At 45.2% G+C, this 26,351-nt stretch overlaps 1 protein-coding gene across 9 annotated transcripts in view; it reads right to left on the minus strand.

Moving 5' to 3' along the window:
- SOX5 (SRY-box transcription factor 5) overlaps positions 1 to 26,351 on the minus strand; it is a 783,587-nt gene that overhangs the window by 267,664 nt on the left and 489,572 nt on the right. For all 9 annotated transcript variants that reach the window (XM_081209974.1, XM_081209972.1, XM_081209973.1 and 6 more), the window contains one exon: positions 25,724 to 25,934. In XM_081209974.1, coding sequence (XP_081066100.1) covers positions 25,724 to 25,934 — 211 coding nt within the window. The remainder of the gene's footprint in view (positions 1 to 25,723; positions 25,935 to 26,351) is intronic.

Consider the following 26,351-nt stretch of genomic DNA (forward strand, 5'->3'; position numbering starts at 1 on the left):
CCTCTCGAGTCTGATTAATGCTAACTAAAATGGAACTTGCACTCGGTGTCAAACACATTTGTATTTTTAGAAATGCGGCTTTCTCCACCTCCTCCTATCTCTTACATGACTACTGGGCTTTAACCCTCCCTGACACCGTACATTCACGGCTGCTTCTCTGCCCTTCCCTGGCCTCCTAGAGAGAGCTCCTGGGATGCCAGCCCCTTGGATACGGCGGTACCCTTTGCAAACCAGCACCCTCTGGTTATGCAGTAACTCTTTACTTTTTGCATAAATCAAAACGTTTGCATAAGCCAGTAGCTGTCTGAGCAAAACAGGTATTGTTCAATGCAATACATGGCAGCCTTCACACACTTGGTGTCCTCTAAATATTCTGGACTATCTAAAGCGTGGATAGCTCAGTTGGTTAGAACGTGGTGCTGAAAATGCTACGGTTGCAGGTTTGATCCCCATATGGTACAGCTGCATATTCCCGCATTGCAGGGGGTGAACTAGATGATCCCCAGAAACCCTTACAGGTCTACAATTCGATGATTGCAAAGCAGGGATTGGGACCTGTTGGCTCACCAACACAGTGGACTGCAACTCCTATCAGTCCTGGCGAGCATGACCAATGGCCAGCAGTTATGGGAGCCGGGGTGCAGTAACACCTGGGTTAGGTTGCCAAGGGCTGGTATATGATGTTCAAAGTGTGAAACCATAAACAGACTTCTAATGCAGGAGACAATCACATGGTCAAGAGAATTGCCATATACTGGGCCTATCTAGCTCAGAACTCTGTAATGTGACTGCTGATAGATCTCTGAGGTCCCAGGTAGGAGTGCAGCCCAATATCTATCTGTCTGTCTTACCTACTTACTGGAGATGCTGGCTGGAATCTGAGACCTCCCACCACCCAAAACAAAGAAGAACAATTGGATTGTTCACAAGTTATCTTCAACACAGCCACAGTCTGTCTCTGCACATATACAGGTTTTTGTGTGAAAGACTATGCACTCTTTGATTTGTACAGCTCAGCTGCCGTGCACAGAAGGGTATACCGACTGTATGCTCCCTGAACGTAATGTGTGATCACCACTCACCTAAAAAGGAGCAAAGTGTATGTAAACATCTTGAAGCAAATATCACGAAAACATTTATAGAACTGCAGAGCTGGAAGAGACTCCAGAGGTCATCCATTCCAACCCCCTGCAATGCGGGAATCCCAGCTAAAGCATCCATGACAGATGGCCACCCAACCTCTGCTGAAACACTGACCATTTCATTTTATGTGAGCCTTCTCCTTCGAGGAGCAGGAGTCAAACGAAGAGTCGACTCGCCATTTATGCAGCGTTGGGAGCTGGGAAACACTAAAAGTGTGAAGGGGAGAGTGGAGGCAGGTCCACTGGGGCACATGATTGTGTTTCCAATGTATATTTATTGTTTGTTATAACTTTATTATTATATTATAATTATTATTATATTTAGAGATGAGTGGCTCCCCTTTCCCACAGCAAGCATCAGGGCAATGTGCAAAGAGGCCCTTAGAAGATGACACCATGCTTATTACGTAAGGAATTTTTATTTGATGGCTTTGCACAGTCAGACCCTGCTGCTTCAGCAAGTGGAACAGTGCAGTATTTTAAGCAAGGGTCATAATGTATCCCAGGCACCAAAAATTCCCAGCTTCCAGGGACCGTTTCCCCCATCCAGCAGCCCGTGAGCTTGTAACTGACATCCCCGTTCCTCCCCCTCACTTGCCCTGTGTAGCCTGAAGCAGATCTCACAGCCAAAAGTCTGCCTCTAATTTTAGTTCCTACTCCTGGCATATGTCATGTCCTAGATCACCATGAGCCTCGAATTAATTCACTAAGACTCAGTATTAAGCTAGAGAACTGGCAGCTTTATTGGATGCAACCGGCTTGGCAGAGAACTCTACCTGGAATTGCTTAAAGATCCCTCTTGCCCGATCTTGTTTAAAATAATATATGGGGGAAATCACTCAGTCTAACTGTGCTTAGGCTCGGGACAGTCAGGCATGCAAGCAGCCAGAGCTTTCCAGACCTCGCTGCTGCATTTGTTGCTGCTGCATACAATACTATAATTTAATCACGTTCCAGTGAAAAGTCTGTTTATGACAGGGCCAGCGGTACATGGCAATGGCAAAAGTATCTGTATTTAGCACTGGCTGACCCCTGAAGCTTTCTTAAGCGTTGGGGAGCATCACCTGATCTGTTCTGACATATTGTTGTAAGGAAACTTCCTTGGCTGGATTCCTTGCAGAACCTTGCCTTGTGAAGACCTGGCTGGTAGTGCAGCAGTAGAGACCCTGCCTGACTTCCCTCAGATCCAGACAAAAGAGGTTTAAAGACTGTCTCAAGGCAAATCTTTAAAAATGTAGTATAACTACCACCAACTGGGAAACACTTGCCTGTGAGCGCTCCAATTGGAGAAGAGCCTTTACCAAAGGTGTCTTGGGCTTTGAATACGCTCAAACTCAGGACGCAAGGGAGAAACATGCTAAGAGGAAGGCATGCTTGGCAAATCCACACTGTGATCAACTCCCACCCGGAAACCTATGTCCCCACTGTGGAATGATGTGTGGATCCAGAACGGGCCTCCACAGTCACTTGCAGACTCGTCGTTAAAACCGTGTTTATGGAAGACAATCTTACTCGGCTACGAGCGATCGCCAAAGAAGAAGAAGAAGAAGAATACTGTAGAAATTAATTGCAAGGCTGCATAAGGAGCTTACAGATGAGCTGAGATGTAAGAAAGGAATTTATAAGTTATGGGAGAAACGAGGAAACACAAAGGATGTGTATGCACTAGTAGCCAACAGTTGCAGGGAGGTCAGCCAGGCCAAACCTCCAAATGAGTGCAGGCTTGCAAGAGAGGTTAAAAACAAAACAAAAAACAGAGGTTTATTTGGCTATGTCAAAGCAAGTAGTAGGTCCTCTGCATGGAGAAGATGGAGAAATACTATTGGGTGACTATTGGTGTTTTGTTTAAAAAGGAAAACAAGCAAATTTCAGATTGATGCACAAATCTGGCAAACTGAGTTTAAGAAATAAGTGGTGTGTGTGTGAAATTGACTTGCCCATTCATCCCTAGGCATGATGAGAACTCCTTTCCCCTCTCTTGGTTCACATGCATACACCCCATGGCAAGAAATCGAAAGGGCTTCTACAGAAATAGTCATGAAAACCCTTTATGCCTCAAAGACCTTATTTTTTTTCCAGCAGAGGGGTAGGAGATGGGACTTGTGAATGCAACCTTCCTGACTGAAACTGCCCCCACCTACCCCTTGCCCTTTTGCTCAGACTCCTCCCTGACAAGCAGGTATTATAGAGAAATGTGTGCTCCATTTTGCATTGATAAATACCGCCTCTCCTCCTTCAAAAGGGGCTGCTGCGTATTCTCCACACCTGCTAACAATGCAAAGAATTTCTCTTTGCCAACATCTGCTCTAGGAATCCACTAAGCTTTTCCCTTAATGCTTTAATTCTTTTTTGTAGGACGAGTGGGTGTGCAGTTTGTTTGTTTGTTTTTCATTATTTCATAACTGTCTATATTTGGGGACGTTCTCGTAATATAACTCCTCCGACATCTGGCTCCTTGTTAGGAAAGTAGAAAGTTGCCTTACAGCAAGTCTGACAATTAGCCCATCTAGCTCAGCATCGCCAATGCTGACAAGGGTTCCAGGCAAAGGGGTTGGACTAGATGACCCTCAGGGTCCCTTCTAACGCCACAATTCTATGACATTCCCAGGCCTACCTGGAAATGCAGGAGGTTGGAGCCTGGGTCCTGCAAGAGCTAATGCTCTTGGGCAAGAGAAAAGCCTTCATGGGCTCCAATTATGTATTTCCCTATGTCAGGCCTAGTTTAGACCATAGTGCAGCTTTAGAGCTGAGAAAACATAAGTAACCATGATGACCTCTCAGCACCAGCCACAAGACAGCAGCAAGAGCTGTTACAACAGAGCCATCCAAGATAACTCCTTTCCAGAGAGCAACTGAAAGGCATCGTAAGGCAGGGGAGTGATTCGCTTTCTCCAGCCCACTAGCAACCCGATCAGCTACTCCTCAAAGGGCCACATGCCAGCATGGTCCATTGTGGTTGTGTGACCAACAGATACTTAAAGGTGACCCCTGACAGTTAAGTCCAGTCGCAAACGACTCTGGGGTTGCGGCGCTCATCTCGCTTTACGGGCCAAGGAAGCCAGTGTTTGTCTGCTTTTTCCAGGTCCGTTTTTCCAGGTCATGTGGCCAGCATGACTAAGCAGCTTCTGGCACAATGGAACACCGAAACCAGAGCAGCGCACGGAAACGCCGTTTACCTTCCCGCCAGAGTGGTACCTATTTATCTACTTGCACTGGCATGCTTTCGAACTGCCAGGTTGGCATACATTCACCACCCAGAGAGACCGTGTGCATACCCACATACACATAAATGTGCCAGAGAGACATGCACACATTTGAACACACAAAATAAGATAGGCACGTGCACTGCAAATCTGCTGTTCTGCAGGCAAACACAGCTGGGAAGAGAGGTCCCTCTTCTCCTATCTCTGTGCTGCTATCTGTGCTGCATTTATTTCTTCCCATTCCAGCACTGTGATGGGAGGAGATGCTGCTTTCCTCTTCTCCTGGCACCATGCTGTGACAGGAAAGAAAGCCTCAAAGTCTCATTTGCTTACCTTTCAGGGGTGCCTCTTCTCCATCTGCCATGGTACCAATGCTAGGAGATCTTAGCACTAAGGCTAAGATAGTGGGATAGTCCTTCCCATTTCCTAAGATCTCCTAGCAATGGAGATGGGAGAAGATGCGTCTTTGCAAAATGAGCAGAGGTGCCTGATTTTTCCATGGACTTCTGAGTCATCTGTAGTGACTTGACAGGCCAGAGCCAAACTGCAATTTCACCATCCCTGCCCCAAGCCATTCTACCATGAATTGTTCCACTAAACAATGCACTGAACAGGATCAGCAGGGTCTCTGAAAGACCCTGGAGAAGATGCTTAGTCTGGTTCTCCATTAACAATATGCACAACAGCATGTAGCTGGGTCGATTCAAAGAAAATATCTGTTGCGGTCAAGAACCATGTGAAGAGGAGCTGCATCCTTATGTGAAATAAGGTCCAGGTGTATTGCTTCTGAAAGTGCAAATAATGAATAATAAATCTGAATTTCTTCCCATCTCTAAATGTCGCACATTGCGATTTAGAAAATGCTGTTTGCAGAAGTTGCCACGCTCCTTAACCCATCCAAACCCACAAAAGCATACAAACTAGCCTTTCAGAAGTGAGCTCCCTCATGATGTTCTCCAACATGGTCAGCAATATGATAACCACAGATGACACAAAAGCCTGTGATCATCCTACCCAACACTCCTCTGGAGGTGACCATAATCTGCTGCCTTGGATAACCTGTAATCTGAGAAGAAACCAAACACTTGCATTGGGAAAACAGCCACCAATTTTGACACACTTCACACAGCATATGAATGAAAATCACCAGCACTGGATACAAAAAAGAAGTTGGTAAAAAGTGCATAGAAATTATGGATAGCCACAACTCTCAGTGTGCTTTATGTGTTTGAATATACAAGAGAAGCTCAACGTCTGCACCTTCGTAACATAAGAAGAACCTGTTGGATCAAGTCAATAGCCCACCTGACCCACCATCCTGTTCTCACAGTGGCCAACCAGATGCCTGTAGAAAACCAGCAAGCACAACCCTAGCATAAGAGAAGTCTTCTCTCCTGTGGCTTCCAGCAACTGGAATGCAGAAGCAGTGAATGGCTATGATGGCAAGTAGTGATTTATAGCTTTCTGTGCCCTGAACCCCTGGCTTACCTGGCAGCAAGGAAGCATGTGAAGTCCCCAGTCCAGGGCTGACCCACGTGTCCAAAGTCTGAACCAAAGCACAGTCCCACAGAGATCTTGAAGCGTCCAAACTGAAGTCCATCAACATGGGCAGTTGAGCAGAAACAGTACCTCAGCTCTGCTTCCCTGTTGCACTTTGCCTGCTGATGGCAGCATCTGGGCTTGATGAGGCAGGCGACCCTCACCTGTTCCATGCCTACTCCAGCTAAGGAATCAAACCCCACCTCCCAGAGCTAGCGAGCCCCACCTGGCCAGCTAGGGAGCTGGGCTGTGGGCCCTTGCCTGCCTCAGCCTCCTGGAGCACCTCTCCTGCTGCTCCCTATGCCTCAGAGCCTGCTGTGTTCATGGGGATAGGAACCCCTCTGGCTTTGGTGATGGGTCCTGCTGCTCTGGGTACTGTGCATTGACCCCCATCCCCTCGTCATCCTCCGTCACCCTGTGAGTACTTCCTACAAGAACCTCTCTTTCCCCACCCCCAGCTTGCCCCAGTGTGCCCCAGTCCCTGGTACGCCCCTCACTGGGATCCTCTTCCTCTTCCCTTCTTGACATTATCCTGCATGAATTTGTTGGACCCTCCTTTGAAGATCTTTTAAACTTAAAAGATACACAGACTCCTTGTGCCTGCAAAAATATCAAACCAAGAGCTGCCTATCAAAATGGAGACGGGCAACTCTGCTCGCTTTTCAGTATGGGGAGGATGGAATTTGAATCGGTTTGCATTTAAAGGCGAACGTATCTAATTCGCACTTTCATGACCAATGGAAGAACTGAAATGCAGCCATCCTTTAAAATTCACACTTCCCTGATTTTTGCAATGCGGTTCTCCAGTAAAATAGTATGGGGGGGGGATGCACATGGATGAGTGAAAACAGCATACAAAAATGCATTGTTGCAGGGAACATGGGAAAAGGGAACATGGAAGATGCCTCATACTGAGTCAGACCTTTGGTCTATCTAGCTCAGTGCTGGCTACACTGACAGGCAGCAGCACTCCAGGATTTCAGGGAAGTTCTCTCGCAGCCCTACCTGGAGACGGAAACTGGGAGCTTCTGCATGCAAACCAGATCCTCTGCTACTGAGCCACTGCTGTGCTAGCATGTTGTGTACAAGGCAAATCTGCATACAGAAATGTGTATGTTTTGAGAAATTTGCGCCGCAATGCCAATTCGTATGCACATGTTTGCAAACAAGTCCCATAAATCTATTCCTTTCTTGAGATGGAAGGAATGCAAGGATCATGTCTAGGAGAGCATCAAGGCAGACGTATACTGATGGCTGCTTCTATGTCCTGGGTCTCTCTCTCTCTCTCTCTCTCTCTCTCTCACACACACACACACACACACACACACACACGTATCTAAATACTGAATATTCTTTAGTACCTACAGAATCGCCAGAGTGCTACACATACAATCTCTCAGGGCCTGGTCTACGCATGAGGCAGAATTTATCTATTTGTTTGCACCCTGCCTCTTCAGCTCAAGTGGCTGAATTGGTTAAAACAAGACAGTCCCTGCCTGCAGGCTTACAATATAAAAGGCATGGCACAAAAAGGGACATGGAGGGAAGGGGAGGGGAGGAGACACAGCCGTGGATTCTTGAAGTTAAATATTAGTTCTTGTAATGGCCACCTTGGATGGAAACAGTGGTTGGACCTGATCTTTCAGCAGAGCTGATGGAATGAGTCTTGCTTCCTTCCCATCTCTCTGACTGAAGGGACCTGCAGGTGACTGTTGAGGGAGAGGAGACCGAATGAGGCTGGACTTTCAACAGAACTGATGGTGGAGTAAGTCCTGTTTCTCATCTCCACTTTTTCTCCTCAGCATCATTTCAGGTGCAGGAGGGGAACAATGTGCATTCAAAGTTACTCCAAAAGAAGAAAACAAAGTTACTTTTACTCGAAGAGAAAAGTTTTTGTCCACCCTGTCCCTACTCTGGTAGTTTTCTGCTAGCAAGGAGTTGGATAGGCAGGGGGGAATGTCATAAAGTTGACTTGCCCCCATCAGCGGCACAGCCTATTTTGCCCCCTCTCTCTGAATCCCCACCATCTTATTCTGATGGCTTTGCAAGGTAGGTATCTACGCCCTACCACAAATAAAGGATTGTGGGCTTTGCGTACACACTGGTATTAAGGATAATCTCCCATGGGCCGTTCCTGAAGCAATATTAGCTTGCGCACAGGATACCAGATGGCCGTTGCTCTCAATAGCTAAATCAAACTTCCATGTTTAGAAGCAACATGCCTCTGAATATCATATACCAGAGATCAAGAGAGGAAAGTGATCACACCCTTCCTGTGAGCTTCCCAGAGGCATCTAGCTGACCTAAATGGACCATTGGTCTGATCTCACAGGGCTATTCTTGTGATGTCAAGAACGGCAAAAGGTTCTGTCTTGACGGCTCCGAGGCATGCATTGGCAGAACACACATGGCTTTGTTTTTCTTTAGAATTAATCATCTTTTTCTCCCCACCCCCAAAAATGTGGAATAAGGCTGGGTTTTATCCCCCCCCACCTGATTTCTTGTACAGACTTTGGCATGGCCACTCCTGTTTACACTGTGCTGCACCCAACCTTGAGGCTTGTCACTCAAAGTTCCATTCCTGAGTTAGGAAAGACAGAAGGTGGGGGAAAGATAGAGAAGAGAAGGAGGGAAGGAGCGAGGGAGATAGAATTGTTGCCCTGATGTGTGTGTGTCTTTTTAATGGAGGGAGAAAGAAAGAAAGAAAGAAAGAAAGAAAGAAAGAAAGAAAGAAAGAAGGAGAGAGAGAGGCATGAGATTAGAGGGTAACAAAACTAGAGAGGAAGATAAATAGAAACGCAAAGAAAAATCTCTTTTGTTCACGTAAAAGGCTTTCCGCACTCAAACCCTCCACATGACTAATGCCACAGTGTGGTGGATAAAACCTCTCGGGCACATTATACAAACAAAGCATAACTCGGCCACAGCAAACAAAGGCCTAAGTAACAGTGATTGAATTCATCTTAAAACAACAAATCAATTCTTCCCTATTAATGCCCTAAATACCAGCGTAGGAGCACTGTCCTGTTGTAATAAACAGCCATGTGTTCAATTACCGTCTGTTTTCCCCCAACTACTGCTCTCTTCAGTAATTACGGCGCGCAATGCATTCTACACTGACATTATATTAATGCGCTGGGAGGGGAGACCTTAAATACGAATTAAATCAAGGCTAAACATTTCAGAAAGCCGTGCGCTGTGTCGCACAAGCGCTAACAGCACATTATTTAGAAGGAGTCACAGAGGGGGTTTTCTGTTCTAGCGGCTACTGCTTCCCCTCCCTGATTAAACAAAACAAACCGGGGAGCTGGGGAAGGGAGGGATATTTCTGCAGAGAGGGAAAGAAAAAGCCAGAAAGAAAAGTAGAAACAAAATGAAGCAAAATCTCAGCAGTGGAACAGGGGTGCCACCCCCCAAGAAGCAGAGCGCAGTTAACCTTGCCCATTAGATCCCCCAGTGCCATTTTATCCGACAAAAAGGGACCCTTGTCAATAGCCTTTCGTGAAATATGCGCCCATGTCAAATCAGCTCCAAGGAATGGTAATAATAATCGTAATGCTAAAGGAAGAAGAGAAAGTGGGGGGGGGGGGAGAGAGACCTTCAGTAGGAGTCAGGTAGCAACGAATGCATAACAGGGAACTGGAGGGGGGGAGGAACTTTTGTTGCCATTGTTGTTTCTGATCCATGACAAAAGCAGAAGGATGGAAGTTCAAGAAAAGGTTTCTCTCCCTCTGTGGAACTTGCAAAGCCTTTCGCCCTCCCCCCGCCTCCCCCCACCCCGAACCGAACATTGAATAGCACCTAGTAAACAAACGGAACAATAGGTACGATGAAAGCTGTGTTGATTCGCAAAGGGTTTCCCTGTGCACACGCCCCCCCCAGCCCCCGGTTCTTGTTCTATCCCTCCTGCTCTCTGCCCTTTCTCTTTTTCATTCCGCAGGCGCTCCTGCTGCACAGTTTGTATTCCGATATCAGAACAACAAACAGCAACCTGGGCAGAACACAGGAACCCGAGGAAGCTGCTTCGTACCTAGCCCGGGACTGTCGGCACTGACTGTCAGCAGGGCCTCAGGCAGGAGTCTTTGCCAGCTTTGCCCGCAGATGCCAGGGAATGAAGCCGAGGCCTTTTGCATGCAAGGCTAGGCCCCCCACTGGTGTCTGTCTGAGGGTCCTAAGAGCTGGCTCCCCGCCTTGTAGGGCCAGACACTTTCCAGAAGAGGCATAAGGTTATTTTGATTGTGAAGCATCTCTTTCCTTCCGTGTTAAATTGCTTAGAAATATAACATGGAGAAAGTAATCATACAGACGCGCAGCCTTTAAAATAGCGGCATATGAAGCTGCCTTCAGCCAATTCAGAGTACTGGTCCATATAGCTCAGTATTGTCTACACTGACAGGCAGCAGCTCCCCAGAGTGTCTAGTAGGGAACCTGGGAATGCTAGGGATTTTACCTGGGATTTTCTGAAAGCAACGTAATAGTCTCTCTCTCTCTCTCTCTCTCTCTCTCTCTCTCTCTCTCTCTCTGTGTGTGTGTGTGTGTGTGTGTGTACACTACTTTATTACACCAAGCTGTCAGTGTATCATTATTTTATGTGCTCTACCATTGAGCTATCGCCTTCCCCCAAAGGGGGTTCAGCAATTCCCTTTTATCCTTCCCACATGACGATTCTTCCAGTCCAGGTCCCAAATGTATCCATTTACTGCCTCGTCCCAGCACACTTGCACTGACTGGTCCACAGCTGAGATCGACTGCTAGTCTAGTGCAGTGACTGGAAGAAGGCTGAGAACCAACACTGTGTAATTTGTCAGAGTGTTGGAGCGGCTGTAGGGAAACATGGGTTCAAAACCCCACTCAGCCATTAAGGTGAATCCTTGGGGCTGTTATTAGCCCTCTCTCCCAGCCTAACCCAAGACAAAAAGAATGGGAGAAACATTTATGCTTCCCTGAGCTCCTTCAGGGAGAGAAAGGGTGGAAATGAAATAATTAAACGAACCCTGTCCTGATCAGTCAGCAATGAAGAGGGAGCCTACATGATAAGAGTCTCCTGGATCAGACCAAAGATCCACCTAGCCCCACACTACTGCTTTCAGCCATGGGAAGGATCATAGCTCAGTGGTAGAGCATTCACTCCCATCTGATATCCTGGAAAGCTGGTTCCAAAGGGCAGAATGTGGACCCAATGGAAACCCATTTAGAAGGGTGGAGGAAGCTACAGCAAACTTTCCAAGAGTGGCCCCAAACTAGACATTTGCTCATGACAGGGTAAGAGTGGCAAACTATGCACCTAACTTGAAAGGACACAGTATTTCCCCCCAATGTGTACAGTTTGCATTGTGAGCTACTCCCCACCCCAAAATCTCACACCAATCCTATTCAGCCATAAGGATGGATGGATATCAGTTTTCCAATCTTAAATTTGGCTTGTTCCATTCCCACATACGTTTGCCATTTTAGCCATTCCCATGAAAGGTTGCACACATTCTTCTGTACATTTATCCAAAGAAAGATGCATTGTCAAGAAAAATTGCTTGCAAGAATGCAAAATTGCACCTAACAGAACACATTTTTGTACATTGGTTTCTCTAGCACAGTGTTTCCCAACCTTGGGCCTCCAGCTGTTTTTGGACTACAACTCCCATCATTCCTAGCTAGCAAGACAGGGATGATGGGAATTGTAGTTCAAAAACAGCTGGAGGCCCAAGGTTGGGAAACACTGCTCTAGCATATCTATTTCACTGACGTACAGTTTTTTTGCACACATTCTTTGGGCAGAGAAGAGCACCGCAAAGTTCAGAGAAGTGTGAATTTCGAAGTGGAGCTGTGCTTTGGTTTCTGCACTGGCTTACAAAGTGTGAATTACGTAGGCTGTTGATGTCAAACGGGCCCTGAATAGGTTTCTCTCCCATTCACAGCCCTTCAGGCCCAAAGGCACTAACTTTCAACTGATAAGAAATCTCTGTCTGTGTCTACCAACCTGGTGTTCATAAAATAAGCATGTGGTGAGCAGAGTCCCAGTCGTGTGTTTGGAACAGATTGGCTCCAAAGGCAGATGCACCGAACTTTCAGGGCATCTTAATCACCTTAAAACAAGCCAGCTTGGATGCTCAGCCTAGCCTCTCAGTCTCCACTCATCGTCTCCTCTCACTTACTTGGCTATAATTTCCTGCCGCTCATTCCCTGCTCCTCAAACAGGGCAGTTAGGGGAGGATCCGGGGAGCTCTCCAGACCTCGGCGCAGTGGGCACAGGTGGCACCAAAAACTTTCAAGTGAGCCCTCTGGCACCGCGGAGCTGTCCGTGCCTCCTCCGCAAGCATCTCCTATTAGGGAGGAAAGAGACCAAGCACCCACTAGAGCTAAGCCAAGCAGGCCTCTTTAATTAGGGCAAGCGCTTGATAGCCACTTCTTCATGTTGAAAAACACACAGCCACACAGGCCTAGGAGGTCTGATTAATTTTAATATGCACGGTCATGACAATTGCCTCGGGTGGGAGAGAGAGGGAAAAGAAGTGTCTGTCTCTGTGTGTGTGTGTGTTTTGGGAAGTGGTGGAGAGGAACCCTTGCACTTGCCGACAAATAGGCCCTGGATAAACGCAGGGCAGATTAGGAGGTTACTATTCACTGAGGGCCTCGCAGTCTTTCCAAAGAGGCACGACAAGAGGCCTAGGAAACAGGTGGCCGCCTCTTTACTCCTGCATAAATTGCATCCCCTAAAAGGCTGTGGAGTGGGCAAAGAAGACTGGCACCATCTGCGGTGAATATTTGCACATTAACATGCTGGGTCAGAGGCGCCTCAGAAGACAACCTGGAAAGCAAGGCTCACGGCTTCTGTCAAAAGACACTCAGTGTGAAATCAACCTCAGGCCGGGTCGCTGCTGGGTACTTGGGAAGATGCTCAGTTGGCGGGAGCATCTGGGAAGAAAGAGCCAATACTAAATTGTATAATCAAGGCTACTGGATGCTATAATCAAAGGGCGAGGAAGCTCCTGCAGCCCTCTGGGTCTCCTTATGTGGCCCCTGAGACTCTGCCCAGGCCATGCCTTCTCTCTGACCTGCTCTATGTCCTCCTCAAGTGCTTTTGCCCACCTGGAATGTGCCAATGAAGTGTCATAGTGCTTTTTGCTTGCTCAGGTGGCTGGATGGTTGGATGGAGAGAGGTGTGGATGGAAACATCTAGCTGCTATGCAATCTATGCTCATTGCTCCTCACACTTTCTCCCCTATCCCAACCCACCACTGGCCCCAGAAGGCTCCCCATGCTGCTGTCCGGCCCTCAGGCTGATTAAGGTTCCCAGCCCTGCCACAAACCAAAGGTAAGGGGTAATAATAAGATCCTCCTCAATGAAGACGCCTCCAGGGTCGTTAGCAGTGGGGATGGGGGGAATTGGGCAAACGAAACGACCAAATAATAACTTAATTATAATTACTGGTATGTTTTAAACATATTTTATAGGTGTATATTAAACTGTGCTCACTGTTACAAAGTCCTTCCAGTGTTCAATCAAAATCTAGCACCCTGTAACTCAAGCCTGTCAGATGTCTGGAGCTGCAAAAAACAAGCCTTTTCTTGGACTTTGCTGGTGAGGGGATACGTATGTAGGGACCTGCAAGTAATTAATATCTGTGTTAATAAAATGGGATGTCATATCCTCCAACATGTTGATAACCAAAAGTGAGACACATGTATTTCCGGTGACACTCCTGGGTTGTCCGGACTTAATTGGGGTAGCTGATGGGTATGAGAGAGTGTTCAAGACCTCTCTCCAACTTTCTGTTGACTTACTTTCTTTCCTTACCCAATAATGTTAAAAAATCCATGGAAGAGTGCTGGGTATCCAATGGTTTTAGGAGCTGTAATATAAATCAAACGCAGGTCCTGTCGATTGCTTTCAGTGGGAATGCCAATTCAGCTGACCTCCTCCATTCTTAATCCTGGCTCTACCACACCCATCCACCTGCCTAGCTTGTGCTATGAGTTTGCGCACAGATCATTTCTGTGCTCCCAGACAGAGTGCAAATTGGATAGGAGTTGGCACTGGGGCCACTGTTTGCAGTGGCAGAATTAAAAACATCTGCATTAGAAATGAAACCGGCCGGACTACGCTAGCATCTCTCATTTGTATTACAATTAATAAGGATGCAGCATTTGTTAATTCATATGCTAGATCAATTAATGTAACTTTTAATCAAAGAAGAAATTTGCCCTGATCAATGGCTACTAGCCGTGGTGGCTATATGCTATGTCTCTGAACTGCTCAGGAATTAGCTTTTGTGTCCTTAATATAGGCTTCCTGGAGACACCTGTGGTGTCCATGATAGACCTTCCAAGGCTCTTCTTGTGGTCTCACAAAAACTGTGGCCACCAATCACCATTTTTAGTGACCCAGGACCGTAGAGTATTGGACTAGGACCTGGCAGACCATGGTTCAAATCCCCACACAAGCATTAAGCTTACCATGTGACCTTGGGTCAGTCACACTCTCTCTCAGCCTAACCTACCTCACTGGGTTGTTGTGAGTCTAACATGGAGGACGGGGAGAACAATGACGTACACCACCTTGGAGGGAATGGAATATAAATCTAACAGGATTATTAGTACAGTCATACCTCGGGTTACAGATGCTTCAGGTTGTGTTTTTTTGGGTTGCGGACCGCCGAAACCCGGAAGTACCAGAACGGGTTACTTCCGGGTTTCCGCGGTCGTGCATGCGCATGCGCAGAAGCACCGAATGACAACCCGCATGTGCAGAGATGTGCTGCGGTGGGTTGCGGATGCTGCGGGTTGCGAACATGCATCCCGCATGGATCACGTTCGCAACCTGAGCGTCCACTGTGTTACACTGGGAGCCAGTGTGGTGTAGTGGTTAAGAGCGGTAGACTCGTAATCTGGGGAACCAGGTTCGCGTCTCCGCTCCTCCACATGCAGCTGCTGGGTGACCTTGGGCTAGTCACACTTCTTTGAAGTCTCTCAGCCCCACTCACCTCACAGAGTGTTTGTTGTGGGGGAGGAAGGGAAAGGAGAATGTTAGCCGCTTTGAGACTCCTTAAAGGGGGTGAAAGGCGGGATATCAAATCCAAACTCTTCTTCTTCTTCTTTAAAGAGAGACACTCTCCCTTGGATCACACACAGAAATGCAGCGCTGCTTACTCCCTGTGAAGGGAAGTTAGGATTGAAATCTTAGCCTAGAATGTCCAACCTATTGCTGGGGCTCAGAAATAAACCTGTTTTCCTGCTGCTCCAGAGGGTAAGGCCCAAAGCAATGGATTTGAATGATAAGGAAGGAGATTCCAACCAAACATTGGGAAAACTTTCTGATGGCAAGACAGTGGGGCAGTCTAATGCAGAAGGTCCTTGACTCTCCTCCTTTAGAGGTTTTTAAACAGAAGTTGGATGGTCGTATATCAGGATTTCTGTAGCTTTGATTCACACATGGTAGAAGAAGAAGAGGAGTTTGGATTTGATATCCCGCTTTATCACTACCCTAAGGAGTCTCAAAGCGGCTAACATTCTCCTTTCCCTTCCTCCCCCACAGCAAACACTCTGTGAGGTGAGTGAGGCTGAGAGACTTCAGAGAAGTGGCCCAAGGTCACCCAGCAGCTGCATGTGGAGGAGCGGAGACATGAACCCGGTTCCCCAGATTACGAGTCCACCGCTCTTAACCACTACACCACACTGGCTCTGTGGTAGCGGGTTGGGCTGGATGGCACTTCCAACTCTATGATTCTAATAATGTAACAGCCTGAACTCATATCCCCAGTCAATGTAAGAGTTCTTTAACTGGGCAAAGCAGCCCTAGTCATTAATTGCTGAACTATAAGAAGCCACTTTCGTTCCATCACACAGAGGAAAAGAGGCAGACGAAAAGAGCCTTTCAGCCAAAAGCAAAGTTTTACTACAAACTCTCTCACTTGACCCCCTTTAGTTTCTTTTGCATTTGAAGATGCCTTATCAACATCTTAGCTGTCTTTTATCAGCCCAGAAAACCAAAACCTACAGATGCTCCAAACCTTTTGAGGATGTAAAGCAAGAGAGGTTTGGAAAGCATTCTAAGCAACAACGAAGAGGTAAGGGGAGCAACAGCAACAACAAAAAAGAACCATCGACTGGAATCAACTTTTCACTCTCAGTATTCAATTATTAGTAGATGGGGGGGAGAACTCTTGAAGGTGACAAATGGCCCAACCACTTTGAAGCAGGAAGAATTGGCAAGGCTTCAAACTGCACACCTTCTATCATAACGTCAGAACCCTCAATAACACCACCACAGCATTTAAGGGCTTCCTTTTTTTGCACAGGCATGGCTCCTGTTCTCGTACGTCTTCCTTTCTCTTAACTCCCTCCCCACCCCTTCCTCTTTAATCATCAGTTGTGTGTTTGTGCATCTCCATATGGTGGTGCTTTTGAGAGAGAAAAAGGGGCTCCGGGGTTACGTGCTGGCTTGCTCTACAAGATGAGACACAGGTTGGTGTTGTTGGTTTTTCCCCCCACTGTAGCTCCCACCCCCCAGGATAAAGCTGCGCTGCAGAGAAACGTGGCCGTGTTGCAGCACCCTTCCCAGCAGCGGAAAAGTGTGGGGAACCAAACTTGAAAGCCCTCAGTTGCAAAGTACCCTTGTTTCTCCTTCAGTGGAAAAAGCATTTACAAAGTCTCTTTAGTGCAGGCTTCGTCAAAGGCGAAGGTGAGGATGAACCAAACAAACGAGACTCAAACCTCAGCCAATTAGAGTATCCCGAGGCTTTTCCCCAGGTTCTGATTGCTTTATTTCACCCCTCCCCTCTTTTTCCTTCTTCACCTCATCAGATCTCCCCCCCCCTCAAAAAAGAACCTGTTATTTCAAAGGGCCTTCTCTTGTTGTGTCCATTAATGATCTCCTTTGGAATACCGGTGGCTCATGAAAGAGGTAAACCTCTTGATTCCCTAACAAGAGATGGTGATTAAAAAGTTTGATAGTATTAGGGGATATGGGCAGTTCTCATTTCAACTAAGGTTGTCAGAATCTAATACGGCCCTTCTCTTCCTCTACACTCCATCACAGAGATATCAGAAATTCTGCAAAAACAAATCCTATAGGTGTTCTGATTTGTAATGTGAATGTAAATGGAAATACTCCTGGGAGATAGGCCTAAGTACTAAGACATGGGTAGGGAAACTAAGGCCCGGGGGCCGGATCTGCCCCAATCACCTTCTAAATCTGGCCCGTGGACGGTACGGGAATCAGCGTTTTTTTACATGAGTAGAATGTGTCCTTTTATTTAAAATGCATCTCTGGGTTATTTGTGGGGCATAGGAATTCATTCATTTTTTCCTCTCCAAAATATAGTCCGCCCCCCCCCAAGGTCTGAGGGACAGTGGACCAGCCCCCTGCTGAAAAAGTTTGCTGACCCCTGAGGTGTTTCTGGCTAGGACCCTAATCATTACTCTTACTCTCACCTTAAAATAGTTCTATACATACAAGCTTGGTAATAATAAAGGATCGTGTTTGCAGCGCTTATGAAGGAAATATAAGCTGCTGTTCAAATGAGTAGGAGGGGAAGAGTCATAGCTCAATGGCAGAGAGCACATGCTTTGAATGCAGAAGGCTGCAGGCTCAGTCCCCAACAGCATCACCAGCTAGGGTTGGGAAAAGACTCCTGCCTGCAACTCCAGCCAGTGTAGGGAGTTCAAAACCACAACTTAATCCTACAACGTTAGGAAGTTGAACTAATGATGAGCATGACAAATTAGTTTGTAAAAATAAAAGCTTTCTATATTTTATAGCATTTTGCAAAAGTTAATATGGTGAATTAAATCACCCATGATGGACATTTCAGTCTATCTGGAAAGAGCTACATAGTAAAAAAAACACCTACAATCCAACCAAATTTAGCAAAAGCCAGTGGCTGTTTGGGTTTTTTGCTCTTATGAACAGGAGCTGACTTTGGTCATTCAAATTTCAGCGTCAACCTGTGCGGGGCCAAATTCCAGACTACCCCTGCCTCTCGCCTTCCATTCTGTTCAATTCACTATGTCATAGCTGCAACGCCCTGCAGCGCCCCCTAGGCTTGGTGCCCAGCGCAGCGGAGCCGGTTGTGCTGCACTTAATCTGCCTCTCTTATGAACTTGTGCCATGCCCCATGTTTTCATCTGCCTTCTGGGCCTGGGAAGAACACAGAAGGCTGTCCTCCTGGAGCAAGGGAACAGGAGGAGGGGAAAACATGCTTATATCTCTTCCCACTAATGATTTTAGCTGGAAGAGAAATGCCATGGTCAACAGGCAACCCACAGTGTAAGGGCTGGAGGTCTGTCACAACCTATAAGCCTTCTCCAAACCCACTCCCATTATCTTCATTATTGTACACCAGAAATAGAAGGGGACTGACTCTTCTTCTCCCGAAACCCAAGTTAGAGAGAGGAGGATGCTTCCTTTACAATAACACTGGGTGACTTCAGTAATAGATTTATGCCTTTGGGGGGGATGGATGCTAAAGTAGCACTGATGTAGAGTGCATCAGTGGGAAATCAAACTCTCCAGATTCTATGTCCACAAAAACACTTGGCTGAAATGGCTCAGATTTGCACTATCTGCTCACATTAAGCAGTAGCCAAACAATGACAGAGAAAAATAAGAGAAGGAGGCAGGGACAGGGAAGCTACAGCAGACAACATCTCACCAGATATCATGGAGAGAGAAAAACAAGTGAGAGACACTGGAGAAAGTGGCATGAAATAGAGCATCTTTTTAAAAGCTGCAAGGAATTATATGAGGCTTTCCAAGTGGAAATTGTTTTCCAAGTGGAGAACTTCATTCTATCGGGAGGTTTAGAAATGTCAGAGGATTTGAAATGGAAGGGGCTTATCTGTCCCATGTTGTTGCTGCTTTCAACCCACAAATGATACACAACTGAATCCACACACACTCCACACATTTGCACTGCATTTCCTTTGCACTAAAATGTATGGGGTGGAAGAACGTAATGATGCAACTTTGCCACCGTGGACAGAGAGATGAATAATGTCGTTTTTGGCGGCCAACAACACACAACAGAATGGAAATAGTGCCGAAGAGGACAAATCCAGGGCAGAATGGAAAATGTTGCCTACTTACATCCCTCCCAGTGTGAAGCTTGATTCTCAAGTTATGCTTGACATTGAGAAAACAAATGGGCTTCATTCAGAAGAGCCTATAAAGATTTCTTGTGTCCAAGACTTGCGTGTGTTCCAACCTGCTATCACACACGATACTTAATTTATTACTTCTTGTCTTATTCAAACCATAGCTTGAGCAACACCCCTAAACCAATGTAGGCAACCCCAAGTCATAAGAAAACATCACAATCTCCAGCTTGATCAATTTCCTCACCCTGTGCAAGTGTATGCATTAGTGCTTTGCCCTTATTTTGTAACTTATTCAGAAGCATATCCTCTTAACATACCTCTTTGGTTGATAAAATACTACTTTCTTGATTGGGTACAACTTTGCTGGCATATTCTGAGAGGTGCAATACTGAAAATTATAGTGCTTGGTCATCAGACGCATTGAAAAATATATCTCAATGTGCAGCGGCTAAATGTACAAATATAAGGTTATTGGAATGGCAGACAAATTTATGTTTTAATGTACGGGTTTAGGATGCAATTAGATGCAATGAAGATCATAGGTCTGCCACAGAAAATGGCAGACCCATATCTCATTTTCCCTCCTTTATTCATAATATCTAGTTAGGAAAACTTATGATGCAGGGAATGATATTGCGCCTCTGAATGCCAGTTGCTAGGAAATGCTGGTGTGGAGAATGTGGCTACACTCAGTTTCTGCAACTGGCTGAGACCATAGGAAGCTGAGTCAGAAAATTTGTCCAGTTAGGTCAGTATTGTGGGCACTGACTGGCAGGCTGTCAAGGGTTTCAGGGATGGCACATTGTCAGCCCTACCTGGGGCCTCCTGTATGCGACACAGATTCCTTAACACTCAACTATGGCCCTCTACAACAGGATTAAATGGTACTTTGGCAGGATCCAGCAGGGCTCGTCTCGTGTTCTTCTCCAGCACTCCATATCTTTGGCTTTTATGGGAAGAGACAACTTGATGAGGCCACATCTAGAGATGGGCAAAACAGCCTATGTCTGGTCTGTGCCACTTTCTCCTGTGTCCATTCCAATAAAGTCCACTTCTACATTAATTTGTCCTCGATACAACACACCATTTACTTTACTGGGTGGGTGGAGCAAAGTTTGGGCATGGACAATATCCAATAAATTAACGCAGTGTAGCAGAGTCCTAAAGAGAGTGAAGCTGGTTGGTGGATTTGATGGAATCTGTGCATCTTCCATTGTGTATGGAGCAAGACAGAGAGGGTCTTTGGTGCCCCCAAAACCACAGAGATTGTTTTGGGGAGACTTACTACACCACAGTTTGTGGCACTAAAATATTGAAGTGGGGGTGATAGCTTGTTAAGTCTGCAAAACTAACTTTCTCCCATCCTCTTTGTGACTGTCTCCTTTTTTTGTAAACAAAAAGTGCACCTATGCTGTTTTATTCAACTTATATTCTATGTCTGTCATTTGTAACTGTGCTTTAAGTCATTAAATCATATATATATATATATATATATATATATATATATATATATATATATGAATATGATTTCTTCACAAAACTCAACCAGATGGGCAGGGTATAAATAAATTATTGTTGTTGTTGTTGTTGTTGTTGTTGTTGTTGTTGTTGTTGTTATTATTATAAAATATCACATTTAAATATGCTTTAAAATGTGTGTCCTTAAAAGTATTTCCTTTTATTTCCTTTCAGCACACACATTTCTAACATTTATTTCAAAATGCCTATTTTTATGCATTTTTATTTATTTCACAAAACTTGTATATCACTTGACTATTGAAAAAACTGCCTCAAAGTGGTTTACAAAAACGAATGCAACAATAAAATTAACAGTAAAATCAGTTAAAAACAGCTATTTCAAAACTTTCATCAAATAATGATGAAAATCAGTGGTAAGTTAGAAACAGATCAAAACATTTGTAATTATTATGCATATATGAGTAGGCTTGTCTATACAAAAAGTGTTCTTAGAAGGCACCAAAAAGAGTACAGTGAAGGTGCTTGCCTAATACCAGGAAGTTCCACACAAATGCTGAATGAGAATTATGTACCTCCTGTCACTGTGCCCATTCTGCAATCTCTCAGGTAAACTGGCTTTACATACTAACAGAAACATTGCACTTGGCCGGGTAGCAAATCAGCAACCAGCACAGATCTCTGTTCTGTGTTGGTGTTGATAAGTTCTCACTTCTGTCAGCCATCATGCTGCAGCATTCTGCACTAACTGCAGATTCTGATTCACACAAGTTTGAGATGGCATGGATCCGACCCGAATTCTTGGAGTTTCTCAACTGGAAAAGATTGCCAGTTTCAGCCGCAACCCAGTTATCTAGTGCTACATGCAATGGAAATGCTTTGGTTTCATGGATTATGAAGTGAAGAAGTACTCTTCCACGTAGCTTGAATTTGGACTTCCTAAGTTCAGTTGACACATCTTAGTGGCTATAATGGAACACCACTGCATAGCTGCTGCATTGCTCCAGTGTTTTGTTTTTCCGTCAGTGTGCATGGACATTTCAGCATCTGATCGCCGTTATCAACTCATGAAGGCCTTGAAGTGCACAAAGTATAATGTCAGCAGACACTGAACATTTGGAGTTGAGTGTGCAGTCAAGCAGCCATCGCTCAAGTCAGCAACTGTTCAATCAACCTGCATTTCAGAGACTTTGCAGTCAGTCAATCCTATCCATGTTCACTCAAGAAATAATTTCAGTGGTTTTCAGTGGAGCTTGTCCACCAATACATGTGTTTTGCATTGCTGCAAAAGGGTTGTAGATTTGCTGAAATCGATATTGGCTAACTTACCATATTTATTGCTCTATAAGACTCACTTTTTCCCTCCTAAAAAGTAAGGGGAAATGTGTGTGCGTCTTATGGAGTGAATGCAGGCTGCGCAGCTATCTCAGAAGCCAGAACAGCAAGAGGGATCACTGCTTTCACTGCGCAGTGATCCCTCTTGTTCTGGCTTCTGAGATTCAGAATATATTTTTCTTGTTTTCCTCCTCCAAAAACTAGGTGCGTCTTATGGTCTGGTGCGTCTTATAGAGTGAAAAATACGGGTAAGTCAGTTGATTTCAATTGGTCTGCTCTAAGTACGCCTTACTTGGATGGAAACCAGGAATCAATAGGATGGATCCAGACTTAGTCCTCCTTAGTATACAGTCACATCCCTCACTTACATGGGGGTTGTGTTCTGGGGCCCCGCATGCATAAGTGAAGCCACGTAAAATTGGGAGCACCCTCTAAAAAGCCTCTACAAAGCTTCTAAATGCCAATTTCCCCCTGCTTTCCAGCTCTCTCCTTCTCTCTATCTCCACACAACTCTCTTTTCAACTAGTGTTGAAGCTCGGGGGCCAGTTGGTGGCTGTTGGACACTCAGGATGCGGCTGCAGCTGCTGTGCTACCCCATGCCTCAGCTGTTAGACGGGGTGGCTGAGCAGCGCAAACAAAGCTCTGCTGCACCTCTGGTCTTTTGGGGGCTTCCTCCACCCTACCTAACTGACATTTTTGGGTTCCAGGGAGGGTCTCACCACAAGCCACAAGGACTCTCCAGGTCTCTCCCACAATTGACTGGTATGATGCTTTTTATATATTTCCCGGCCCCACGCATATGTGAGGACACGTGCGAGTAGAACACGCATGAGTGGGGGATGCCTAATTGAAATCAATGTAACTTCAGTTGGTCATGATTTCAATGGGTCTGCTCTGAGCTTGAATGAGTCTGTACCCTGTTCAGTGAACATCAAGAACATAGCTAAGCACCATGTTTAGCACCCATGATTTCAGTGAGACATAGTTGGCATGGTTTAATGTTGTAGTATGTATTTTAGAAAGGTTAAAGAAAAACGAAGAAATGTGGAATCAAGGAAGATGCTTCTAAAAAACATCTCCTGAAAGAACAGGAGGCTCTGTGACTATTTATGATGGACTGCAGTGGGTACAGAAATAATAGTATCGATATTATTATTATTATTATTATTATTATTATTATTATTATTATTAATAATAATAATAAAAATAATTTATTAATAATAATAATTTATTATTAAGTAATGATAGTATTATTGATGATAACTAATGATAATTTATTAACCACCTTCTACTCAATTGTCTCAAGGGAAGGGAGAGAAAAAAGCATTTCACCATGCATAATACTACATATTCAAACCAGATTTATTATAAAATTTATCCTTACCACTTTGCAAGATGACACAGACATCTAAGCTACTCCAGGGTGCTAGTGCTCACTCCAGCACCATTTGGCTGTCTACGTGGGATCTATGTGGGCTTTACATTTATAGTAACAGGCTGATACAACTGAGAGTCCAATAATATATTATGTGCTGATCTGTCCACTGACAAGTACTATCTTTCCCAAAATTAAATCTTTCCCCTTTGGTGAGATTTCTCTTTTATTTTCTATTTATCTAGACAATCTAAACCTCCAATGCCATTGCAAATAAATTATTGCAGATAACAAGAACCCTCCTTTTTGAGACCCACCATGCTTCCACCTCACATAAGGATGAATGGTTAATTAGCCATTTTCTAAACTGGGTGGGTGGGTTGTATCAGTCTGAGAAAAGGCGAGGGTGTCTTAAAATGCAAATATCACCCCTGCCATTTTAATACTTTTAATTTTTTTCTCACTCACTACCCCTTACTTCTAAGAAGATGCACCAATGTTACATCCTTTCACAGCATCCCCATTCAACCTTCCTCTTCCTCTTCCAACTTCCTGACTTGCATTATTATTATTATTATTATTATTATTATTATTAGTGAGGGGAGTTGAAGTTGAGATAAAACCCACCACATTTTCTAATTCAGGTTTTTGTGTGTGTCTCCTTGATGGAGGAAAAAGCCGAGGCATGAATATGGCACCCTCATAATGATTTAACTAGAGCTTAATGAAATTTTCATCAGAACCTGCTGTTCATTTTAATGGCCTTTGAAAGACAATAGAACAATGGCTGGAGGGAAGAAAAGGTTTTTCTGTTGCATACATTTGTTTAAAAGCCCCAATGTTCTGTGGTTCTCTCTCTCTCTGCGCCACCCCCACCTCTTCCCTCATCTCTTCACAAAGCTGTAAGTCTTTTGTTTGTGCTATACATTTTCATTTTAGTGGAGCTCAGATAATGCATAAGCTCTGTTACTATTCTTATGTCTAAGCGTAACCTTTGCTTAATGGAGTCTCTGGAGCCTTGCATGGCTTCCCACTCAACATGGTATTCTCTCAACCTGCTCCCTTCTTTCCAATCTCTCTTTCTCCCCCCACCCACCCACCCCATCCTGAATACAGCTGGAACAGAACCACTTGAACCAGGCAGGTTAAGCTAAACTAAGCTGGGGGTACAAGCTGTGGAACAGGTAAGCAAAAGGTAGGAGGAGGAGGAGGAGAAGAAGAAGAAGAAGAAGAGTTTGGATTTGATATCCCGCTTTATCACTACCCGAAAGAGTCTCAAAGCGGCTAACATTCTCCTTTCACTTCCTCCCCCACAACAAACACTCTGTGAGGTGAGTGAAGCTGAAAGACTTCAAAGAAGTGTGACTGGCCCAAGGGCACCCAGCAGCTGCATGTGGAGGAGCGGGTAAGCGAACCCGGTTCCCCAGATTACGAGTCCACTGCTCTTAACCACTACAGCACACTGGGGGGAGTAAGTTTCCGAAGGGGACTTAAAAGCAACCTTTGCCAGTACGGGATTCTCCAAATGGTTTGGACCACACTGCCCATCATCAGCCCCAGTCAGTACAGGGGCTGATGGGAACTATAGTCCAAAACAACTAGAATACACCAAGTTGGGGAAGGCTGACATGGAGAGAACATGAGTTGTGTGACGCTCTCAATAGTGTGTAAAATGGAAGGCTTAACCAGATAACAGGGTGTACAGAAAAGTACTGAGGAGCAGGCAAGTTAGGAAGATTTTGAAATCTCTCCTGGAACCCTTCTATTGTCCCCAGGCAGGCCTGTTTCCAGTGAGGAAGATGGAGAAGCAAAGGAAGAACAAGACACTAATTACATCAAAGCCTAGAGAACTTTCAGTGCTGGATGCCACACACAGGTAACATTTGGAAGCAAATTGTTGCAGTGCTGCCACAGTGAGCCAATGTGAAGAATGCCTGGGCACAGAGCACAGAAGTTGAACACCCCTCTTATTTTGCCCGCAGTTTGGGAGCACCACTGGACACAATGCAGGCGCATATGGCTCAGTGCCTATGGGTTTCTGTGGATATTGTGCTGCAGTTTCCAACTTGGGTGCTGAAGAAGTGCTATTCAGCATTTATTAATTAAATCACGGTACTTGTAAGCTGTGTTGGAGGCATCCACGATGACAGACAGTGTGAAGAACTTTACAATACAATACAAATCAATTCAAACTAAAATTACTCAGAAAACCCCAACAGAACTGATTGTCACAGCCAAGAACATCAGGAGTACGATTTGGCTCAACCTTCTTAAGCTATGCAAACAGTCTATTGAAATGGAAGGGGCATCTAGAGATCCACAGGTTCCCCAGCCCTTCACTTACACCAGAGTTTGGCAATATGAAGACCAGGGCTATTCAGGTTCCAACGCTCCTCCGCGGCAAGATGGATTTGTGCTTTTTGGTGGGGTGGTGGTAATGAGGAGGTGGCCTCTTCAATGCTCAGCACTGCCTTGTGTGTTTTTAACTTGGGGAGTCTCACCTGATTCATGTGGAGTGGGGGGAAGGGGCAGCAAACTTCCATGTGTTTCTAAGACCTTACCTTCTGGTTCATTCTTGATGAGCTCCTCCATTTTCCTCTGTTTTAGAGTGTCCACAACGTCCGCTAGGCTGCCTTTGCGCCTTTCTGGAGTTCCCAGAGCTGTGCTGGAGAAGGACTCTCCGCTCTGACGCCCACCTTCTTCTGCCTTCAAGGGTGAGGTAGATGAGTTGTGCGGGGCAAATGAAGACATCACTTTATTGCCATCAACTTCCTGAAAGAGAAACGAGACCAGATGAAACACCTCTTTTTAAAAAGGAAAAAGAAAAAGAGAGAAAATCACCACAAGCATGTGAAAACATGAAGGAAAGAAGAAGGGGGGAGATGACAACAACAACCCTTTGTTCTTCCGAGTTCATTGCTGTTTGTTCCTCTGTCAAAACCTTTATTTAAATTGGGGAGAGAAGAAGGGGAAATATAGGTTCAAAAGTACGGAGAACAAAGACTTTCCATCAAGGATAAACTAAGATTACAGGATGGAGTGAGAAAAGATTAGCGTTCAGGAGAGAAACATTACACACACACACACACACTCATACACACACACACACACACACACACACACACACACACACAGATATTCTCCAAATGAGAACAGTTAACATTCACAGGTTTTCCAATAACAACAGTA

This window comes from Podarcis bocagei (assembly GCF_964188305.1).
Source record: "Podarcis bocagei genome assembly, chromosome: 10".
NCBI classification, from domain to species: domain Eukaryota; kingdom Metazoa; phylum Chordata; class Lepidosauria; order Squamata; family Lacertidae; genus Podarcis; species Podarcis bocagei.